The sequence below is a fragment of the Apostichopus japonicus genome, chromosome 9 (genome assembly GCF_037975245.1).
Source record: "Apostichopus japonicus isolate 1M-3 chromosome 9, ASM3797524v1, whole genome shotgun sequence".
Taxonomy (NCBI): domain Eukaryota; kingdom Metazoa; phylum Echinodermata; class Holothuroidea; order Aspidochirotida; family Stichopodidae; genus Apostichopus; species Apostichopus japonicus.
The window spans coordinates 35,568,555-35,587,384 of NC_092569.1; the positions used below are offsets into that span (position 1 = coordinate 35,568,555).

General features: G+C 34.4%; 3 protein-coding genes across 3 annotated transcripts in view; all 3 read left to right on the forward strand.

The window, feature by feature from the left end:
• The window catches only part of LOC139973677 (uncharacterized), a 489,233-nt gene extending 487,628 nt beyond the window's left edge, over nt 1-1,605 (forward strand). The window contains exon 9 of the mRNA XM_071980504.1: nt 1,296-1,605. Coding sequence (XP_071836605.1) covers nt 1,296-1,546 — 251 coding nt within the window. The 3' untranslated portion in view covers nt 1,547-1,605. The remainder of the gene's footprint in view (nt 1-1,295) is intronic.
• Nucleotides 1,606-7,191: 5,586 nt separating this feature from the next.
• Nucleotides 7,192-14,480, forward strand: LOC139973687 (uncharacterized). The gene is made up of 8 exons (XM_071980526.1): nt 7,192-7,447; nt 7,589-7,684; nt 8,833-9,084; nt 9,849-10,013; nt 10,518-10,723; nt 11,208-11,498; nt 12,206-12,473; nt 12,885-14,480. Exons 1-6 carry the CDS (start codon nt 7,366-7,368, stop codon nt 11,310-11,312), a joined length of 906 nt encoding a protein of 301 aa, XP_071836627.1. The 5' UTR covers nt 7,192-7,365; the 3' UTR covers nt 11,313-11,498; nt 12,206-12,473; nt 12,885-14,480.
• LOC139972968 (fibrinogen-like protein A) lies at nt 11,407-13,135 on the forward strand. The gene is made up of 3 exons (XM_071979286.1): nt 11,407-11,498; nt 12,292-12,473; nt 12,885-13,135. The coding sequence occupies exons 1-3, from the start codon at nt 11,407-11,409 to the stop codon at nt 13,133-13,135; spliced, it is 525 nt and encodes a 174-aa protein (XP_071835387.1).
• Nucleotides 14,481-18,830: the final 4,350 nt, after the last annotated feature.

An 18,830-nucleotide genomic window follows, 5' to 3' on the forward strand; every position in this document is an offset into this window, starting at 1 on the left:
CAGTAAAATATTACATGGTAAATGAAGCTGGTAAAAAAGATTTACGATATTAATATAAAAACTAATCAAACATCGCGATAACTAATAACGGTATTATAATTAGTTTGATGCTTTGAGCTTAGAGGCTCTATTAATAAATTATGTGTGTATAGTTCTAATTAAATGTTACGCAATTTGTCGCTACTTCGTAAATCGAAGTAAACTATTAAGATAAAGGAAAAATCAAGTCTTTGGATTGCTTAAAAAAATGGGGTTTATAACTTCTCTTTCAGAAACTCAGGCAATGTGAAGAACACATTTGGCTAACATTTCTTTTTTAAACCGAGTTTTATCGTCCGGATTAAAGGATTAATTACAATGGTTAATGCGGTTAATTATTGCAACGGTAAAAACTTCCATAGTTTATGAAGCTGGTAACAAAGAATTCAATATTCATGTATACATTATTCAAATATCACGAAAAGCACCCCCCCCCCCGAACCCCTCCTTCACCCCTACGACTACGCCACAGTTATAATAATTCCTGAAGAAATAATATCGTGATAATAGGGCTAACAATTGAGGCAATACATTGACTACCATTGACTATTGTTTCAATAATTAACCATACAAAACGAGTCGCTCAGTTATACGAGCAGTGTATACCTCTATATACAGGTAGCGATAAAATACACAACGTGCAGTCGGTATAATGGATATTAAATCTAATATCTGTTGTGAAATATTTCTTTGGCAAATGCAGGTTAATTGCTAGGACGTACTTCAATAAAAAAAAAATAACGATGTCATATATATCGAATACGAAGCAAGATGGTAAATACTAGTGAAATGCATGTACGCTTCCCTTTATTATCAAAGTTCAACCGATCGGCATTCTCTAACTGTATAGTATATTATTCATCCTCCTTACTTGATAACTCTATGCAAAGAGTTACAAGCACAGAAGGAAGTGTAAAAGAAGAGTATAGGTTTAACAATATATATATATATATATATATATATATATATATATATATATATATATATATATATATATATATATATATATATATATATGTATATATATATACATACATATATATATATATATATATATATATGTATATATAAATATATATATATATATATATATATATATATATATAAAGCCTAGTAATTGAATATACTGTTTACGTGCTATACATTACTTAGCTTAATATTGTAAAAGGAAATATTTGGTTAGTGTGACGACAATGTTCCCTTCAATTTAAAAAGAAGCTAATTATAATAAACTCTCTTGTTTATACATTTAACAGAATATGACTACATGGATTACCATCGAGATATGAAATTTTCAACTTACGATCAGGACAATGACTTAGCCAACCAAAATTGTGCTAGTACTTCTTATCATCCCGGCGGCTGGTGGTTCAATGGTTGTCATGCTATTATGTTGAATGGAATATACGGTGCTCCTTGGGATACAGGCATCTGTTTGTTTCAAAGGATTACACGCGATAAAAACTGTTCTGTTGTGGCAGTGGATATGAAAATTAAGCCTTTGTGAGAATGTACTTAGAGAGGTTCACAACCATTTCTTCTTTGAAGTCATGAACCCATGGACTTTAAAAACCATTGCTTGCTGGATGACTAATGTTAATTGATTGGATCGAGAAAGAGGGGGGGGGGCAGGATTGTGACGATTTGGTTAAAAGAACATTCAATGAACTTGATCATCAGGTCATATAAATAAAACACTAGTAGCTTAGATTATGAAGAACTGAAGTGTGAGTCTTATTATCCAAGGTTCGTTTATATAAGACCACATCATGGCAGAGGAATGAAGGTTGGATCTTCAATTTTCCCGAAACCAGCAGATTATAATTATATAAATATTAAATTGTAGTTGATGAAGCTACTAAACCCTGCTCTTTACAAGATGAGAAGAATGTAAATAATGAATTTGAATTATCAATTGTGTTGCACGGACACGTTTTGTTATCGGTAGTAAAATGTAATGAAAAGGAACAACTTTCACCTCGTTACGCGAATTAAAACGCTTTGAATAGAGCTAATTATCTTCACGGTTATAGGATATCCCTAAATCAAACGAAAAGTTTTCGTCTTCACATAGCTTTGTTATTCTCTGTTATTTTATTTTGACCTCAAAATATGTAATGCTTTAAATAAAAAAAATACTTTTTGGATTAGTGTATCATTGTTAAGAAAATGACTAATTATCATAAAAAAAATTCTTGTAGCACCTTACTGTTTGCTTAAGGAGATTCACCATAATGCGCACAAAGGTAAGGTGCCGTAATAAGAAGCTGGATTGTGCTACATTTGCAAAGTCACATGTTCGTTGAATTTGCTAGTTCGGTCAACATACACATTTACAAGGTATAAGCTGGAAAGAAAGTAGACATTTAAGGAAATTAAAATAAATGACAATGACAAATTATGATGTGCTAGAATGCAGATGTGTACAGTTTGTTAAACAGTGTTTAACCATTATTTTAACAATAAGTCAAACAATGTATATATGTGTGTATAAAGCACGTTTATCCAACCTTGGATGACAATTAACTATTAATTAATTATATATATATATATATATATATATATGTATATATATATATATATATATATATATATATATATAAAGAGAAAGAGAATCAAGATAGATGAGAAATAGAGTTTGCTTTCCAGAAGGGGTGACGGCTACTGTAAAGATGATAAATTCTCTTTACAGAAGGAGCCTTGTAATGTGGTGAAGTCAGACGGCAGGCTTAAAGGTTGAAAATGGAGTGTCAAATTCCGGTTAAAGTAGGCATCACGTTAATAGGTTGAAAATTGATAGAAATGTTCGTCCAATAATGTAGCAGAAACAGTATTAGAAATTTCCCGAAAGTAATTGACGAAGACGGGATACATGATGCAAAGACTGTAGAAAAAGGAGGTCGTATGGTTTATTCAATATTTGTCGTAACAAATTGTTTGTTGACATCAGCAATTAACTGCTGATATCAACAAATCATTGCTGATAACAGAAAATGGATTTCTCATTCAACCAATTATTTTTGCTGATATCAACAGATCCATTGATGATATCAGTAATTTATTTAATGATATTAACAAATGAACTGCAAATATCACTAGTACATGTCGTTGTTGATATTGACAATTCAATTGTTGATATCAGCGATTCAACTGTAACGACCGAACGTTTATGTTACTATTAAAGAAAAGCGCCACCACCACATCAACAACGCCGCGAATTCGGAAGTACAAGTGGGCCTTTACAAGATAATCTCGCTAGTTCGGTGCAATGTATATAAACTTACGTCATTTGGTAAAATCCAATGACTCTAGAGAAAGAAGGACAGGCCGTTCTTGCCCCTATATCATTGGTTTCTTCGAGAAAGTATAGAGAATACAAAATAGCAACGCCTCTAAGGCAAACATCTTCTTGAGGCTAAAAGAAATTGACAACGGATCAACGCGACCATTAGCAGTGATATTACTGACCTTTTATCAAACTTACTCCTTTTTATCATAGCATTCTACACAGGTTTGAGTGTGTAAGATTAATTTATACTAGCCTAGATATTTTAGCGGTATCTGACGATCACATGTTTGAGATTTGGAAAGCTGGGCCTTTCAAAGCCATATCGAGACCAGCCTGAACGTACTTGAATATACTTTGCACGAAGAAGACAAAGGACTACATTTTTCGAACCGTCGGAACTCCTATTCCTGTCGGCAGGCCATGGACCAGCACCACCGTCACATGGGTTGATGTTGGTGTACGGCCTATCGATTTTCTACTAAAATATGCGGGCTTATGGGGCATTAGAGTACAAGGAAAAGAGACTTTGCCCCTCCCCCATGGTACAGCCAATTTTCAAAAGGCTTAATATAATTTGTTAGGCTATTGGATGATACATGAAACATTCGATATAGGTCTTAGCAAGAAGCTCTACTGAAAATGCCATGCAACACACTCAAGAGCGGGCCGAGAAATACCTTGGTGATATTCTGTTTGACGAAACAATACCTTTAAAATGACCATTCATGTAATCAATGTCTCCTGAACGGAGTTTCTGACTCCTCTTTATTCTCAATCGCAACAACTTAAAGGGGTTGATTTGTTTTAAAAAAGGAAAATTGCAACTTATAACCTTCTCATACACTCATCATTCTCTGCAGTTTGTGGACACTCTACGACCGCCATTCTCATATTTACAATAAAGCAACTTGTATACAACACTCCAGTGACTTTGCGCATTGTCAATGATGCCGGAAGAAGATGTGGAAGAAAACGCCCCCCCCCCCCTCCACGCACGCACACGCACACTCCCAAACATGCACACACTTCAAAAGACTAGCCAGGGGCCCTACCTTTTCCATTGGTTGGTGGAAAAGAAAGAAATAATTTGATAAGAAACGGAAAAGAGATTGTGTGATTATACGTGAAAATTTCAATGAGACTGCAATTTTTCAAAGCAATGTAAAAATATCTGTATTAAGATGCAATATCTTCCATTACTTACATAGCACTGGATTCCGCTTTCGTAAACTTATAATTCTTTGTTTTCCTTCTGTAAAGGGCTTGTGAGATAATTTCGTGTTTTGTATTGAACACTTAAAATATTTGGTATGATATTTTTTTGCGCGCTTTTTGTAAACTAATTATTGAACGAGTTATCCTAAATTTTATATTTTAAATCATAGCCGGTAAGGATGTGGTACAGTGGACAGATTTGGCTACCCGCATAGGGTATAACCTTTGTTAAAGCAGCATTTTGCGTCCTTTTGTATGATTTTTGTCAACCTCACTGACTCCACTATGCCATAACGACATACACAACTAGCCTATCTATTTAAATCTTACTTCACATGGTGGCATAAAAGTCGAAAAATTTGCAACTTTCAACTTTGTTTTTCTCCAAGATATTTACCGTTAGAACCCAATAAACCTCGCCCATAATATGAATATTTAAACACTACGAACGTCATTGACCAATTCAACACCATGCTTGATTTGTTTACAGTCTATATTGCAGTTGTACCAGCGAGTTCCATTACATCTCCCTGATTGTACCAACGCAAAGTCTTGAATCTATTTTTAGCAACGGCTCATAACTTAACCTGCATCTCTGATTGGTTGAATTCAAACTAGTGGGTTTGGCGGAACTGTATGCGATTACTTTTAACTGTGGAATTGGTCGAGGACACTCTTCTCATTATCTGCAAATATCCTTAATTACTTGCCAATTAACGTTGCTGGCAGGAAAAAAACTTGGCTAATATCTTAATTTGCTATTTTGTGATTGATATATGTAAAAAAATCGATGGACATGTCAAAAAAGTAGAAAACGGCGACCAAACGCAAAATGCTGCTTTAAGAATTGATTAGTGTTAAGGGGGGGGGACGCGGGAGATTCACAAAGGATCGATCGAAAGGTAGGGGACAACCTTTATCAGGTGGTACGTGGAAGGTAGAACTTAGTGGCGCCCAAGCAGGAGGTCATGTAGGGGTCATGACCTGATCTGGGTCCAGGTGGCGAAGTCCCGGAAGCTCTGTAGTATAGTGGCAAGTGAAGTCCGCAATTGCACTGAGTGTACGCTTAGCTTTAAAAAATAAATCGTATCGACGGCTAAGCAATAAGGATAGTGTTTTCTATTGGTGTTTTTCGGGACCTTAAAAATTTGAGAACAAGTAGCGCACAACAATAAAATGTGAGCGAAGCGAACAGAACAAAAATACTCATAAGAGAGATGCTAGAGGACCTTTTGTGATTCATTGGGGCACTGTCCGGTAAGAGTCTATGTGGCCCCGACAAGCAAATAAATGAACATTTAATGTCTAGTAATATTGGATTCGAAAAAACGTTCTTATTTCTATAGCCTTTTCTCTAGTATGAACAAAACATTGGCCAAACAGCTGCTCGATTTTGGGAGGGAAGACTGTTGAGTGGTGATGATGAATAGTGAGGATGAATTCCACGGATCATAAATTCTTAGGGTGGGGTGGTTATAACAGTCAGCCTGGAAACAATGCATTTTTCAATATATATATGGAGCAATAAAAGGGATTTCAAACCTAGGGGTATGAACATATTCGAAGAAAAAATGTGATTGATTTTTACAACATATCAAATATCGTCACTGGCGACAACTTGTAAGGCCAGGGGACATTTGCCTCCGCCACATAACAGGAAGTTAAAATTGCTCTGGAACTTCCAGGTAAAGTATAATTTGTTCATTAGCTTCGAAGTCTGACACATATCATTAATAACGACGATATATCATGATCCGAATCGAGAGTGGAGGGGAAGGCGGGGGGGGGGGGGGTGGTGAGTTTAGTCCACATAGACTCGGGGACTATCGGGTCTGGGTCTGTTTGCTTTCCAGCCATCGGGGCGCGTGCTTTCCGTTGACTCCTACTAGTCTAATTGCACTGAAATGTTTGTTAAAATACGGACACTTGTTGATATTATTCTTTGTCTTACATAGCCTGTACCACACACAGTGTTCACTCAGATTTGTACTACACTTATAGTATTAAACCTTCATTTAATTTAAATTCGGAAGAAGATCTTCAAATTAAACCATAGTAATGACGTTCCTGAACGACAGTACTTACCATGTGCTTCAAAGGACATAATCAGTCGCCACAACATGACTTTTGAATATCATTTGACTACCTATTTAATGATTTCTTGTTTCCCTCACAAGAATCTTTAATGATGTTTCACAACACAGGTATTACAGGTAGTCATAGGAGTTCCTGATAATTCATGATAGCATGAACAAATTGTTGATATCATCAAATATTGAATAAAAAGTAAAATGGCTGTCAAACGCCCAGTGGAATGAGGCAAGGACAGAGTCACTAAAACAGAAAGAACGAACCACGCGAAACTTCACTGCTCTATGTCTAATAAAAATATCCACAAGGGGATATGGTTTGAGTGACAGTTACCTGGTGCTCTAGTGTATTGGCTCTTGATTAAAATTTAATAAATAACAAATTATTTCAATTGAAAAGAAATAGGTCTCTTTATTGATTTTATATTATAAAGAGATTGTTGATATTGTGTCTGTGCTCATAGTTCTATAGAAGAAGACCCCATTCTGTATACGAAAAAGGACATCATTTCCTTTCAATCAATAACGCTTTTCATTTTCGTTCTCGTTTTTGGCGAATCGACTCTAAACAATAACGCTGAACGTTAACTATGTGAGTTGTTCCTTCAGACGATATGTATGTGTAGCCACACGAAGATGTTAAAAGTTACTTAGTACTTTGATGAAATTAACAAGGAGTTATCCAGAAAATATATTACTGTATAAATACGTTGGACTAAACATTGAGGAAAGATGAATGAAATTAAGTTTTCGTCTATCATCCATTGTTTCCTTCTTGGTATTTGTATTCATTCTACGATGGTGGAAAGCGTTGGTAAGTAGAATAACTGAAAGTAGTTCTAACTATTCATCTCATTACTTTGACATTGTGGCTCAGTTATTATACTAGTTGCAAATATTCGTAATGCCACTGCTTTGATGTTACTCTATTAAATAACGGTTCTTCTGGTTTCAGCGTTTTTCAAGTGCACAAAACCACACTCATATAAAGATGCCGGTATGGCTTGTGTTGGTAACTGTAGCGATCAAATGGAGCTAATACCGAGTACCGGTAAGTAACAAGTTGCAATTTAAGTAATCTAAGAACTAATAAATGCATCGGAGTAACAAATGCCTCTTTTCAATACTAAGAAACAATGATTTCATCTTCATTTACATATGAAATTCAAACGTATATGACATTTTCATCATAATAACAACTCTTATGAACTGTTTGGTGAATTTATAGAGAATCCTGGAGAAACTTAATCATAGTAAACGCTTTGTTAATTCATTCAAAGTTAGAGTGATGATACAGTTTACCCAGTCTCTCTATTTGACATACAACACTTTCGGTCATGACCCAAACGAAAATGAAAGAAAAGACAACACGATATCAACTAAGAATGAAATGTATGTATATGCTTATTTTCGGTTCAAACGCAGCACTGATTTTTGTGTGTGCATAGGATGTTCTCTGATCTGTCTCTTTATACAAATGCACTGACATAAAGCTTACTTGACCTTCAATATCTGCAAGACAAATATGAATAATAATTGTTATTTTCTTCCCTATAGCGTTGTATATATATATATATATATATATATATATATATATATATATATATATATATATATATATATATATATATATATATATATATATATATATATATATATATATATATATATCTGATAAACGTTCTCGTTGTTGAGTTGTGTATCAGAAATATTGTATTCGAATACTTAAATTAAGTAATATATTAATTATACCTAATTCCTTTAAAACAAAATATTTATTTCATCCTTATGTCCTGCATGCAATTTTGGGATGAATAATGATGGAAAACAATATATGTTTTTGTTTATCGTTATCATAAAGAAATGGTAATGAGTCAAACGAAATTCTTGACATGATTTCATTGTATTTAGGTTTCATATAATAATTGCATGTATGGAACACTAAAAGTCACGACAACATTAATTATAATGATTTTATTATTTTACAACTACAAATAATGAATCCAAAACACTAGTACAGTACACTACCTTACTCATGACATAACTCATGGTGGTAATATCAACACAAGCTGGTTAGTATTAGGCCTTTGCAATTTGCTTTCGGAACATTCATTCGAATATTTCTAGGCAAGCATATCTCATATTGTATCTCTGACTGAATGCCTACTGACACCTGGCACTAATCACCACCGTTTACAGATGAGACAGTTAAACCGGAAACAACAATGGGTATAATCAAACCAACAAGGATGCACTCTACGGATAAAATGCGATCATTTACGTCAACCTTTGAAACGTCAAGAACGACAAAAGGTACGTTGGGAACGCAATTGAGTGGCCGAACAGCAACTGCGGCGCAATCAGCAGTTGGAATGCGAATATTACCGTCAACTGATGAAATAACAACACGATCCGAGAATTTGTTGTCAACAACTGGGATGCGTACAACAGGTAACGTGATAACATATGGTATGTTTTTTCAGTATTTGACTCAGTCGTAAAACAGATTGATACTTACCATTTGACAAGGTGAACGTCAACAAGTATTTGATTTAACGTTGTTTGAATTAATTACAAATTAAGAACGTTGTTTGTTGTACTTATTTTACAAAAGTATGCTCACGTCCAATCATTTGTATATTTTGTAGATATTACGGGACCAAACGTTTACTACCGCTCCACTTAATACTTAGTGTTATCATTGGAAATATCAACAAATGTGATATTTTATCATTCAGTCTTTAGATTCAATCAATTAAATAGCAACAACACCAAGTAAATTACTAATTACAACTATGAACTAAACAGTTGAAATTGCATTGCTTTAGCCAACCGATACAATAACAACCATCAACAAAAACGACTTTTCGACAACACAAAAGGTCTCAACAGATAACGTGATGGCTTAATGTAGCTTCGTTTTCTCTATATGTTTTCTCTAGTTCTTTAATGTTTAAATGATAATATCAACATCAATTCAATCTACAGCAGCTCTTTCTGAAACTTTGGTTCACATGCACCTTCACAAGCTGATACATTATGAATGTTCGCCTGAGCAATTAACAGACCACAGTATAAGGTCTTTAGTCTGTATACACTTTTTCAAAGTAAACAAGTTTATACAGGTTTATCTTAGCTTAGATGGTTTTAAAGGGTTAAAATGTATTGAAAACGATTGAAAAACGCAAATTGATGCTGATCATTTCCGTTTACAGGTGAGAGAATTAAACAGGAAACAACACTGAGTGGAATCAAGTCAACATCGATGCCCCCAATGCCCTCTACGGATGAAATGCGATTATTTACTTCAACCGTTTTAACGTCAACGGCAGCAACTACAAGTACAGTTGAGTTATCAACAACACGGATGCTTACAAAAGGTGATATGAAACTTTTTACTATTAAGCCTACAATTATTATTGTTATTATACATATATATGATGTGGAACGGTAATTCAAAATTATTGATTGAACACAAACATGTTAACACATTTGATATCTTAAATTCATGTCCCAATCAATAGCCACATCCAATAGCCTCACCCATTACCGCTGATAATACGTTTTCTTTGAAATGTATTGAAGTACCATCGATTTGAATGAACTAACACATGTCAGAAACCCATTCAAAAATCAAATTAAGGTGGTGAAACTACAAGTAAAGATGTCAGATTGTTGCTAATTACATGAACTCTCATACTGATACTTACAATAGTTCGTACAGTATAATAGAAACTTCTTCTAGGACTGAAAAGCTCTATTCGGAATTTCAAATTTTGTACACATTTTGCACGGTGAGCATTTGAAAGAACCGTCACGTTGTTGAATCTATGGTTAAGAGCAATTACTGCGACTGCCGACTTGAAAATTTCATTATACTTCAGAATCCTGTCCTACCAACATGATATGGATGAACTGTTCATGCCAAACTACGTGCGATGATCCCGAAGGACTCCATGGGTGTTTTAAGAGCTGTAATGATGAACCGGGTTATACGTGCGTCTGTCCAGATGGATTCCAAATCAGAGATGGAGCATGCATACCGTTGGAAGAATGCGGGTGTTACCATTCGCCCACAGGAGTCATTTCGGTATTTTCACACAACTCGACAGTTGTGATTTTATCCTGATATGTCAAGACTTCCTTAACTACGAAGATGTGTTTGAGAGCTTAAATATCATCACTACCAACAAATAAAATAGCAAGCACATGTTTTGTTCATGTAGCTGTACAGATTGCGTTGAAGAAGTTCCCGTTAACCTTTTGCTATATAGATATAAGAAAGGGAGATTCATGTTCACATTTGGAGTTCACTATTATGATAGTTTTAGAAGGGTCAGAAAAATTAACTTATATAGGAGATGCAATAAAATTACAAATATGTTTTGTGTGACAGTCCCAACGTTTGGTAAACCAGAAAAGATTTTACAATTTCATTTAGATTAAAAAAGACAATTAATATGAAATTACATTTTTTTTCGCTGACGTATTATTCAATATCAGCCGTTGAAAAAATCCCGTTTCAGCACAGCTTTATCTTCCCATTGCTTGTAATTGTTAACATTTCTGCACAGAACGGATCATCGCATGTTAACTTAAACTGCACAAGACGTTGCACATGTGAAAATGATGTTCTCCACTGTAAAGAATACTCCTGCAGTCATAATGCAACATGCTAGAAACAAGGTCAAAGTTCATCTTGCGAGTGTAAAGAGGGCTACTGGGGAAATGGTACGACTTGTCAAGTAATCACAAACTGTCAGGATGTTTATAATGGTTTATCCACCAAAGAAGGCATTTATTCGATACATCCGCCTTCTTGGGCACATGAACCATTCCAAGTTTATTGCAAAGGTGGTTGGATGGTAAGTTTTCTTCACGAAACCAAGACACTTGTCATTTCACATTTCGCATAACTCGTAAATGTTCTTTTGCAGATGCTTTTTCTTTTATATTATTAATATTATCCCATACGTCTGTAACACTATTGCTGGAACACATTTTCAGTATACGTGGCTGCACGCTGTTAGGTTCCTGTCCTCTTACGAATCAAACCGTGGAGTTGCTATTACCCTGTGATCATGCAAACAAGACGTTAATGTTGATTATATTCCACTTAATCTATATATTTCGATCTTTAACTAACATCTTAGATTGTTCCCAAAGCTACTGCTAGCCGCTCATTTTACAAACAAAATTCTTCACTAAATGACGGCATAGGTCCCTTTATATTACGCTTTGGGTCAAATTTCGACCAGCGATACCAAACGTTCGTCACTTGAGTAACTTCTGCAAACCTTGTAGGTTACATGAGATATGCCATCATATAGGTAACGTTCATATGGGAAGCAGACAAGAAAGCACAGTTTATAGAATAAACTAATTGCATAATAGTAGCAACTTCAGTATTTTCTCAATTATCATGAAGTCTTCCCAATTCTTTCGTCGTCGCATAAACTCATTTCAGCAATTATGAGATCTCTTCCAGAGGCAACTCTTGTCACCTTCAGTTAAACTGTACATATTCAACTTGTGTATCGTTCTAAAACTAGCGGTTAATTTTTTTATACAGCTGTTTCAGAGGCGAGTTGATGCTTCTGTGTCATTTTTCAATGATTGGATAACCTAAAGAGATGGATTTGGCGATCTCAATTCTAGTTTCTGGCTTGGAAATGAGAAAATACATGTCATATCAGCTGGGAGAGATCATCAACTCAGAATTGAAATTTGGTTCAACACCACCAATGATGCCAGTGAATATCTTCATTACAATCTTTTTAGAATTAGCTCCGAGGCAACAAAATACGAGATAAGGCTTGGAAGTTACACAGGGAGCTTTGGTACGTATTTTTCCGCGAATATCACATGCCTCTGACAAGTTCAATTTAGTCTGGTTTTGTTGACTGAATGTAAAATGTGTAGTTGATTGTTCTTAATGCCATAGCATATTTGTCAAGACCTCTTAAAACTCTTGAAAGCGTGCGAAGGGGAATTACTCATATGGAAATGCTAACGAAGTTCTTGGGATACTTCAACTAAAATCGAAAGGTACACAATGCTTAGTTGAGGTTTCATGCTTGTTTAGGCTACAGGAAGCCTTTAGACTGCATCCGAAAAGTATATGACATATCTGTGTTTTTTCAGTTAGCCTGTAACAATAACTGTAAAAAGAAATGGATAAGTTTGTAAAAAGTCTTCTCATGAAATTTTAAAGAAGCTTAATATAAAAACTCTCTTTTTATATTAAACAGATTATGACTACATGGATTACCATCGAGATATGAAATTTTCTACCTACGATCAGGACAATGACTTAGTTCTTCAAAATTGTGCTGTTAGTGAATTCCATCCCGGCGGCTGGTGGTTCAATGGTTGTTTTGCTATTACGTTAAATGGAATCTACGGTGGCCCTTGGGATACAGGAATATGTTTGTTTCAAAGGAATACTCTCGATTACAACTGTTCTGTTGTAGCAGTGGATATGAAAATTAAGCCGTTGTGAGGCTCTACTTACAGATATTCACGACCATTTCTTCTGTGAAATCGTGATACCCACAGATTTAAAAAAAAATACTTTGTGACGTTTCGGCCCTCAGAACATGCAATGAACTTGATAATCAGGTCATATTATTAAAACACTAGAAGCTAAGATTATGAAGAACTGAAGTGTGAGTCTTATTACTCAAGTTTCGTTACTATAAGACCACATCATGACAGGGGAATGAGGGTTGTTTGTTCAATTTTCCCAAACCAGCAGATTATGATATTCAAATTTAAACTTGTAGTTGATAAAGATACTACACCCTCCTATTCACAAGATGAGGAATATAATAGTGAATTTATCGATTGTGTTGCACGGACACATTTTTGGTATCAGAAGTCATATGTAAGGAAACAATTTGCGAAATTGTAATAGGAACCACTTTCACTTTCACCTCGTAATACAGATTATAATTCTTATATGAAGCAGATTACCTTCACTGTGATGGGATCCTCGCAAATATCAAACGAAAAGGTTTTGCCATCACATAGCTTTGTTATTCTATGTTATTTTATTTGGACCTCAACATACTAGTTTTATTAAGAAAGTATTTTTTGGATTAGCGTGTCATCGTTAATAGACTGACTTATTAGCATACTAAATTTATGTGTAGCACCTGTTCACTATTTGCTTGAGGAGATTCAAGGAAATGTGCAAAATAAGGTAAAGTGCCGTAATGGAAAGCTGGATTGTGCGATACTTTCAATGTCACAAGTTCGTTAAATTTGCTAGCTCGGTCAACAACATATTTACAAGGTATCAGCTGTAGAAGAACATGAGGCTTTATAGGTAATTAACATTAATGCTAAAGTATGATGTGTTAGAATTCAGAAATATTAATTTACTAATAACAAGTTTAGTCAAACAGTGTGTAAGACTTACATTTGTAAATAAAGAACTTTAACAATCTTTGGATGACAATGAAGTTTGTTATTGAAATATTTGTTGTTGTTGAAAAAGAGGTTCAATATAATTTTACTCTTTGTTAGATATTTACACATAAATTAATCCGTGTCCTTCTTTTTCGGGTTTTCTGCTTTCATCATTTTGATTTGACACTCATCACACCACACACATACACAAATATTCAGATGTTCACTTCCTGCTACAAAAGTGTTCAATACATGGAAGTAGAACAAGTACATTACATAGTATACTTATACGGTAACCTACAGCATGTTGTCACTCGAGTTTCATGCCTGTAGCCATAGCAACAAACCGCACAACCGTGCTAGGAAGAAATTAAGTTACATACACGACTGTTGTCGTATATATATATATATATATATATATATATATATATATATATATATATATATATATATATATATATATATATATATACACATATATATATATATAGATATAGATATAGATATAGATATATATATATATATATATATATATATGTATATATATATATATATATATATATATATGTATATATATATATATATATATATATATATATATATATATAGCAATTGGTATGACAGATATATAGTAAATCCATAAAGAATAACACACCAGACAAATTCCACTTTACGACCGGTTTCGTCCTTTTGGGACTCATCAGGCGAAGGTAGGAATCGAACCCCGGATCTTTGTGTCACGAACCAAAGTCCGTACCACTCGACCACAGTGAATCTATTGGTGTGTTAAAACGTATATATTGGCTTTGTGTAGCAAGTGGTATGACAGATATGTAGTAAATCAATAAAGAATAACACACCAGAAAAATTCCACTTCACGACCTGTTTCGTCCCTTCGGGACTCATCAGGCGAAGGTAGGAATCGAACCCCGGATCTTTGTGTCACGAACCAAAGTCCGCACCACTCGACCACAGTGAATCTATTGGTGTGTTAAAGCGTATAAATTGGCTTTAAATAACTGTCATTAAGGGCGTATTACCCAAGTGTAATGATTGTAAAGAGTGCACCCCTGGCGCTTTGAATCTGAAAATTTAACACAGAATAACCACTCTTTATAGGCAATCGGTCAGGGAGGGGTCAAAGGGAAGAAGTGTGATCACGATGCAAAATTTATACATTTAAGAATGAATAAATCATAAATTATTTCACTTTAAAAGAAATTGGTCTTTATTGAATTAACAATATATATATATATATATATATATACATATATATATATATATATATATATATATATATATATATATATACATATATATATATATATATATATATATATATATATATATATATATATATATATATATATATATATATATATATTCAATATTGTGTCTCTGCGTATAATTCTATAGAATTACATTTCATACTGTATACGAAACGACATCAATACTTTTCGATCAAGAACATTTTTCGTTTTAGTTCTCGTTTTTGGCGAAAACTACACTTTACAATAACGCTGAACTTCAATCACGTGATTTTTTGTGTAAACGGTAAAATTCTGTATTTAATAACAATACTTTACATATACAATAACCTTTTTCTTATACATTTGATAGTTTAGTTTTATTTCTCTATCAGAATAACTCCAATAGTCAAATTACCGCTCATAACACGTATTCTTCGCAATATGTTGCATTACATGCATATGTTGCATATGTTGCATTACATATGTTGCATTCTAATGAACTAGAAAAGTTTAGTAACTGGTTTCGGTCAAACAAGCTTTCTGTTAATGTCAACAAGACACACTACACTGTTTTTAATTCCTCCAACAACCCTCCTCAAGTTCACAACATTAATATGAATTGTACACCATTAACAATGTTGACTACATAACATTTTTAGGTGTATATATTGATTCAAAACTAAGTTGGCAACAACATATTTCAGCAATCTGTTCTAAGGTCGCAAGGAACATTGGTATACTCGCTAAAATAAAACATTTCCTACCGACACACATTCTAAGAATGATTTATAATACGCTCATTCTACCTCATCTGTCCTACTGTTCTATTATTTGGTCTGGTGCTAACATAACTTGTCTTGACCGTCTCAATAAACTACAAAAAGGCGCAATACGTAACATAACACATGCTGCATTTCGTCAGCATACTAGTCCATTGTTTAAAGGTCAAAACCTGCTGAAATTAAATGATATTATAAGGCTACAACTTGCTGTATTTACGTATAAAGCATGGCATGGGCTACTTCCGGGTTCCTTTCATAATTTCTATACAATTAAAGTAGAATTATACAATTATAATACCCGAAATAGACAAAATGCTCATTGCAACTTATATCATACGAAATTAGGTACACGCAGCTTTCGCAACCGTGCAACTAAGTTATGGAACTCATTAAGCAATATCGTTAAATCTAAGGCTACAAAGAATTCATTTAAGAAATGTTTAAAAAAAAGAATTGATATCATCATATTAAATTATGTAAATGAGTTATTTACTTCAGCAGTTTCTGTACATTATGTAACAAACATTCAATTTGTATTTATTAATTATTTTTTTTCTTTAGGGAGTCATCCACTTTGTTAAGCTTTTTAAGCTTTATGGAAGACTTCCCTCCGCTTTGTACTTCTGTGGAAAAACAAATAAATAAATAAAATAAATAAATAAATAAATTACCCTCGGTTTAATTAAACTGACACATTTTACAAAAACACCTGAGAAGTCATAGTGAATTGGTGATGCTACAAGTAACGATATCCTGATTGTGCTAATCATATAATCTTTCATAATGATACTTAAAATAGCATGATAGAGATTTATTCTAGGAAATTATATCTCTATTCGGAATTTGTAGTTTTTTAAACATTTTGCCAGGTGAGCATTTGAAAGAAACTTCACGTTGTTGAATCCATGCTTAAGAACAATTGTTGCGACTGTCAACTAAATTTCATTACACCTCAGAGTCCTGTCCAACCAATATGATAGGATGAACTGTTCATACCAAACTACGTGCGAGAATCTCGACAGACTCAATGGGTGTTTTAAGAGCTGTGATGATGAAACAGATTGCATGTGTGTTTATCCAGATGGATTCTTAATCAGAGATGGAGCATGCACACATCCATACGAAATTTTGTTTGGAGCACCTTAGGTATTGTACACGTGTGTAGAGATTTACGATCTGTAACATCATAATATCTTGAAATATCCTTGTTTTAATGTTACATGTTTCTAGATTTGTCAAAAATGATTAAGACACGGCTGAAAGCAATGATATGGACGTTTCAAGGCAAGCGAAAAGAAATAATAAACTGCTCATCATATCCTTTATGAGCTCCATCAAACAGGGTTTGCATCATTCATAGACGATTAGTCTGTATGAAATCGTTTAAGGTACACCCCATGCTAGTTTTTCGTCAGCCCCCCCAACCTCAGATTTTAATTCACTTCCTCCAAAATTTCTTACCGAGTTTTCACCTCCACGGTAATTTCCGTAGCGGAAAACCTGGGTGTCAGATATACCCCGTGTTACCCCGGGTAATGTGTTTAAAAATTCCCAATGTTGACAATGGTCTAAGACCCTCTTCCTTCTCTTGTGATACTAGCAATGCCATTTACATAATATATTGTGACGTTCTTTGTAAAAAGGGCAATTATGTAGGTGAAACACTCTCTCGGTTTCGCTTACGTTTTAGTAATAAAATTAAAAAAAAAAACGATTCGTGATAATTGTGCAGAATACCCCGTCTCCGAACATTGCAGGAATATATATATATATATATATATATATATATATATATATATATATATATTTATATATACATATATATATATATATATATATATATATATATATATATATATATATATATATATATATATATATATATATATATATATATATATATATATATATATATATATATATATATATATATGACTTACTGACTTAGGTGCGTAGGACGCTGTGTCCCTTTGCCCTCTGGCGAGTAATCCTCCTCCAATTTGGTCTATCTGCTGCGCAACTTTCAACAGCTTGGGTTGTCATACCTAGGTCTTTCTGGATTAGGTCCTTCCATCTTGAAGGTGGTCGTCCTGGAGGTCTTGGCTTGCTGAAGTCATTCTTGAATGCTTGATATGGAAGCCGGTGCTCCGGCATCCTAAAGACATGGCCAGCCCATTTCAGGCGTCTCTTGCAGATTGCATCATTGATGGTAGTAGTTACATTCAGCCTTTGTCTGATGGTGTTGTTCCTCACTTTATCTAGGATGGAGACACCCAGTATTGCTCTGAGACATCTCATTTCAAACACATCAAGTCGATGACGATCTTTTTCACGGAGTGCCCAGGATTCAGAGCTGTAAGTTGCTATTGGCAGAATGAGGGCCTGGTAAATCCTTACTTTCAGGGATCTGGTGATGTCATGGTTTGACCAGATGGTATTTTTCAGTCTTCCAAAAGCCCAGGAAGCCAACCTTATGCGGCGTTTGACGTCTTCTTCCATTGAGGGGACATTGCTGCCCAGGAAGACAAAGTTGTCAACTTTCTGAACAGGTACTTGGTTAAGGAGAACATCTTTGGTATCTTCAGACATTATTTTACACTTTGTTGGGTTGATTTTCATTCCCCATCTTGTGCATGCTTCTTGAAGTTTGTTGGTGGCCTCCTGTAGGCTGTCAAAGGTCAGGTCAGAAGATCTCTCTTACTACCGGTTACCATGTAACCCGGTACCACCTGTCACATGGTCGAGCCCTCGG

What these genes read in the sequence shown, in the direction of transcription:
- LOC139973687 (XM_071980526.1), top strand. Translation starts at nt 7,366, where the DNA reads ATGAATGAAATTAAGTTTTCGTCTATCATCCATTGTTTCCTTCTTGGT. An exon ending in AACTGGGATGCGTACAACAG is followed by an intron (nt 9,085 to 9,848) that starts GTAACGTGATAA and finishes TTCCGTTTACAG; the next exon opens with GTGAGAGAATTAAACAGGAA. An exon ending in CGCCCACAGGAGTCATTTCG is followed by an intron (nt 10,724 to 11,207) that starts GTATTTTCACAC and finishes ATTTCTGCACAG; the next exon opens with AACGGATCATCGCATGTTAA.
- LOC139972968 (XM_071979286.1), top strand. Translation starts at nt 11,407, where the DNA reads ATGGTTTATCCACCAAAGAAGGCATTTATTCGATACATCCGCCTTCTT. An exon ending in ATTGCAAAGGTGGTTGGATG is followed by an intron (nt 11,499 to 12,291) that starts GTAAGTTTTCTT and finishes TCTCAATTCTAG; the next exon opens with TTTCTGGCTTGGAAATGAGA. An exon ending in AAGTTACACAGGGAGCTTTG is followed by an intron (nt 12,474 to 12,884) that starts GTACGTATTTTT and finishes TATATTAAACAG; the next exon opens with ATTATGACTACATGGATTAC.